The 5,465-nt window shown below is 34.8% G+C and overlaps 1 protein-coding gene across 1 annotated transcript; it reads left to right on the forward strand.

The window, feature by feature from the left end:
- The first annotated feature begins 3,842 nt into the window (after positions 1-3,842).
- Positions 3,843-4,694, forward strand: LOC132184646 (putative calcium-binding protein CML27). Its single transcript, XM_059598361.2, has one exon. It carries the CDS (start codon positions 3,943-3,945, stop codon positions 4,468-4,470), a length of 528 nt encoding a protein of 175 aa, XP_059454344.2. The 5' UTR covers positions 3,843-3,942; the 3' UTR covers positions 4,471-4,694.
- Positions 4,695-5,465: the final 771 nt, after the last annotated feature.

The raw sequence follows: 5,465 nt of genomic DNA on the forward strand, positions 1-5,465 counted from the left end.
TATTTATTTTTTTGAAAAGCTACACTTAGCTCCCTTAGTCTACAAAGCAATTTGCAGTATCTCCCCAATCTACCAATTTTCTTAATGTACCCTACCAAGTTACACTCTGGTTGTAATGTCCTTTCTACACAAGGAATAAATTGACTAGGCACCCCAAACGGATGCCAGCAAATGAAAGGCACCGAAGGTTTGGGAAAAAGATCTGTCGCAGTCGCAGAGGAGTACCGATCTCCGATAGAATAAGAATATCAGAACACAAAGACACCTGGAAACTAATCCCTCGAAAAACATTAAAAAAATAAAAAATAAAAAGCAACAAAATATAGAAAAAAATAAAAAATTACTGAAAACCAAAAAAACAACTACATCGACGGAGGAGGGCGGCGGTGGTGGAGTGATGGAAGATGACAGACTCGGCTTGGAAAAGCTAAGATCAAATCTTCAAGTCAAATCGGAGAGCAAAACGCCTGTTGGGAGTGAGGCTGAAGAGGTGGTTCGGCATGGCTGTGAAGGAGGCTGGAGGGGAAAGCGGTAGAGAGGAAGAAGATGGAAGGCTTGGAAGCCATGCCTCCTCCCCACGTGTAACAGGCTTACGTGGCCAACATTCACAAATGGGCCCCAAACTAAACTGTTACAAAATAGGATCCGAATATATGTTGTCATACGAGCGGACCTTGTACTTGAGTCGACAGCACTACCATATACGATGGGGGTCCAAGAATAAGTGAATAACCCAAAAACACTTTCCTGAAGCGCGTAAAGAAAAGCTTTTCACGAAGACACCACCAGCTTTCCTTCTCATTTATCTCATATCCATGGCCTTGGCTTTTTCAGCCTTTTTTGTTTTTTTTGTTTTTTTTAAGGTAAAAGTCTTGGCTACTTTTCCGCCGACCACGTTTCTGGAAATAAAATGATGTCTACATCGAAATTTTACAAGTAATGGTACATTTTCTATCTCGTCGTATTGGCTGAACTCTTACATCAATCATGTTTTTTTTTTTTTTTCAAAAAAAAAGGGAGAAGAAAATGATACATATATACTTACACGTCATCTTATTTTATTGGGTTGAATAAAAATAATAATAATAATAATAATTACCTTTTATCCTATAAATTACAACACTTTGGCACTTTTTTTTTCATAAACTACTAATTATGACACCTGACCCCATCAAACTACCATCTTATGATAAAAATGCACATTCCGTCGGTCAAATGGATTAAAATTGATGGTCAACGGTCATATGCAAGTCATGTGCCATTTTAAAATTTTTTTCTTTCACTTTTACCCTCATTTTAAATTGTTTTCATTTGTTGGATTAAGGTTTAAGAAAGTATAAACGCCATTTTTTAGGTCTGAAGTGAGGGCAAAAGTGGAAGAATTTTTTTTTAAAATTGCACATGACTTGCACATGACCGTTGACGGTCAATTTTAACTCATTTAACTAACTTAATTGGCCTTTTTGTTATAAGATGATAGTTTGATGGGGTTAGAAGTCATAGTTGATTGTTCATTGGGGGGGGGGGGGGGGGGAAAGTGCCAAGGCAATGTAGTTTATGGGGGCAAAAGATAATTATCCCTTAAAAAAAAAAAAAAAAGATATTTAAAGGACTTTTAAATATGAGTAGTTAAAGAGAAATGTTTTAATATCATACTAATATCATATTGTTATTGTACAATATGATAATTAAACATAATAATGTAGTAACATTTGGATTAGCCCTTATTAGAAAGAAAAATCCAATGACTACTCTCTCCTAGATTCCTACCTCAATGAACTGTAATCTATCTTTCCCAAATTTTTGGTGCTTTTCTTCGCTTTAAATTTAAGACTCTAGTTTTTATTTATTTATTTATTTTTTCGTTATTGAAATTCAAGACTTTAGTTTTAAATTTAATGGATTTTAAGGCTTGAATATAAACACATTTTTAATTCATGTCAGCGGTTTATTTTAATAAACAACTATAAAAATATAATTATACTCTTCAAATATTTTTTTTTTTTTAAATAGTAATTGAACTAGTTCATCCAACATCATATACTCTACTCGAGTAATTTTAAAAGTTTTTTTTTTTTTTTTGTCATTCTAAGAATAAGATAATTTTTAAAATTAATATTTAATCAAAATTTAATAATAATTAATTATAAGTGTAATAATGGCTTAAAAAGTCATATTATTATTGAAGTTCGATCTGATTTTACTGAAATTCTTAAAGAAGAAATCATTGTTGAGGAAAAAAGGAAAGGCAAAAAACCCTAGCAGAGCACAAGAGGCAGCGCCACACAGTTCCCCCCTCCCCGTCTTCCCTAATTCGTTTCCCCCCTCTCTTCTCTGATCCTTCCCCCCTCCCTTCCCCAATTCCCTCCCCCCTCTCTTCCTCGATCTATCTTTCTTTTCTATTTGTTTTTCTTTCTTTCTTTTCTATTTTTTTTTTAATTTTTTAATTTTTTTAATTTTTTTTGCTAGGTGTTTGTTTTGGCACACTAATTTACTTAAACTTCCCCCTAGTTTTTTGAGTGTGCCACCGATCTCCTCTGCGCTGCTTTGCCATCGACAATCCTCTGCAGGGTCTCTTAACGTGTCCCCTACCGCTTCGATCTTCCAACGCCTCCTTCACTTCGGTGTCCGGCAAGCACGCTATCGGCTTTTCCTTCGGCTGCCGACTTTCTCCAAGCGTGCTCCTTTTTTTTTTTTAATGTTTTTTCGGTTGATTTACTTTTCTTTGTATTTTGGTTATATTGTGTTGTGTTGTCTTGCTGTTTTCTTGTTGTTTTTTTCATGTTCGTCTATTTTGCTTGTATTTCCGCCTGCTTGTAGTAAGGCTCTGTTCTCTCTTGATCTGCTCGCCTTATGATTTGGTCCAAACCTTTGTGGTTGTGGATGTGAACGGTATTCTGGCCTTTAGGTCGGGGAGGATGAGTGTCGGCATGAGTTTTTTTTTAATTCCAAGGTCGAGGAGTAAGAGTTACCTATACATTAGATTGTTTGCCTATAACAGATCTGCTGTTACAACTGAAGATTAGTCATGGGTTAATGGATGTTTAGCGTCATAGTTTGGACTTCAATATAAGATCTGTTTGTTATTACCCTCTATGATGTGTAATCTTTGAACTTTGGCTTTGATCTATTAACTTCGGCTTGGATCTTGATTGTAAGAGTTTTTGTGCTCTTGACTTTTCTATGAATGATATCATATTGATTTTTCAAAAAAAAAAAAAAAAAAAAAATCTTAGGAAAATTTCAGTTTTTGAAATTTCAGATCTATACCGTTCATTTTTCTTAAAATGATCATTATTTTGCCACGTATCCTATTACTAATAAAATAATTAATATTTATTATTTTATTATTTTATTAATAATGTGATACGTGACAAAACAATGATCCTTAAATAAAAAATAAATTACCTAAATCTGAAATTTTTGAAACTGAATTTTTTCTTGTTCTATTGAAGTTACACAAAAGAACACAAAAATGACTTATTATTTGTTTATATTTTGTAAAATTTGATAGTAATTTTGCAAAATGGGAGAATGAAAGGACGGTAGAGTAAAAACAATAATTTATGTTTTGAAAATTACATAGTTTAATATATTTTTAATAATAATTTAATATTTATCATATCAGCATCAATTATATATTATTATTTAAAATATAGTCTAAAATGATTGATGTTTGACCGGCCGCTAAAGAAAAGCCAATAAGTGAACCGTGTGGAAGCCGCGTGGGACAGACACGTGTCTTCACATTTCCAACACGGAATTAGCGGGTCCCCATCGTCCTGTTCACCTCTCCCAGATCCTTATCTCTCTCTTCTTCCTCGGTAGTCGGTAGTCTATAAATATGAGAATGAGTGATCGAAACGAACCCAGCCATATCTGGCTATAAAAGCGAAAAACGAGAAAAAAAGAGATAAAGAAAAAGAAACAACCATAACTACCATGGCAACGAACTCAAGCCCGAACCCGAGCCAAAAGAAGCAGTCGGTCTACCTTCAGAACATGGACGAGGTGGAGAAGGTATTCAAGCGCTTCGACGCCAACGGCGACGGGAGGATCTCCGTGTCGGAGCTCGGAGCCGTCCTTGAATCGCTCGGATCTACATTCTCCAACGAAGACGAGCTCCGAAACATAATGAACGAGCTAGACTCCGACCACGACGGCTTCATCTCGCTCCCGGAGTTCGCGGCCTTCTGCCGCTCCGGCGCCGAGGACGGCGGTGCGTCGGAGCTCCGCGAAGCCTTCGGGCTCTACGATCAGGATAACAACGGCCTGATCTCGGCCTCCGAGCTCCATCTCGTGCTCAGCCGACTCGGTATGAATTGCTCCATCGAAGACTGTCACCGCATGATCCGCTCAGTCGACTCCGACGGAGACGGAAACGTCAATTTCGAGGAATTCGAGCAGATGATGACCAACACCAACAAAAACGGCAACAGCAATGGCTCTGCGCCCGTGCCCGCGCCGTAGATTTCGGGATCTACAGTCATGGAACGTTTCGCATTTATACAGGTGTTATCGTTTCATTTTCTTCCTCGTCGTCGTCTAATTCGAATCTGAGATGAATCTCTGATCGTTAGCACTATAGATTATGGTTTGGATTTTTTTTTTTTTTTTAATAACTCTTGGACTTCTGCTAAATCTGAAAATTTTAGCTACATGGAGATGGAAAATCTCACTTGCTTTTTGTTCCATTTTTCCTCTTGTGGATTATCTATTGCTTGTTTCGAGGGAAAATTTCTCTTTCTGGCGAATTTTCCTGTGAAATATTAAATGTGAGAGGTGGTATGGGAATCCGATGGATTAGCTGTCAAAGTTGGTATTATATTTTATTTTGAAAAAGCATAATGTCAAGAAAGTCTTTGCTAAAAAATAGCAGTTCAGTAAATGAATAAAGAATGGTGGAGGTCTCAAAGATTTGTTAATAAATAAACAGTCTTTTTGTTAGACTCTAATAAACAAATACTTGAAAAGGAAGAAGGCCTCTGTACGTGGCAAGTGGAGCAACGTGTTCTCGGAGCTTCTATCAGTTCTATGTTCTCAACTCAACTTAGAGCATGATTTTAATTACGTTTGAAATTGAGTTTAAGAAATAAAGCTTTTAAGTTAAAATGAATTTATAAGTAAAAGTTTTATTTTTAAATTTTTGTTAAAAAAAAAAGAAAAAAAGTATTTTATTTTTATTATTTTTAAGTTTTTTAAATTCTTAAAAACATTTTTAATTTTTTTATTAAATAAATTTTTTAAATATTAAAAGTATTTTTAAACTTTTAAAACTTAATCTTAAATAGATTCTTTTAGATTCATAAAATAAAATGCAATCTTTAACAATCCTTTAATTAGAGTATTAGCAGCACATCTTTTATATATATATATATATAGAAAAAATTTAAAAAAATTATAAAAATTTACTCTCATTATATTCTCAGTAATTAGGGAATCAAAAGTTTTTTTCTATATATTAT

The sequence above is a fragment of the Corylus avellana genome, chromosome 7, assembly GCF_965113065.1.
Source record: "Corylus avellana chromosome 7, dhCorAvel1.hap1.2, whole genome shotgun sequence".
Lineage (NCBI taxonomy): Eukaryota > Viridiplantae > Streptophyta > Magnoliopsida > Fagales > Betulaceae > Corylus > Corylus avellana.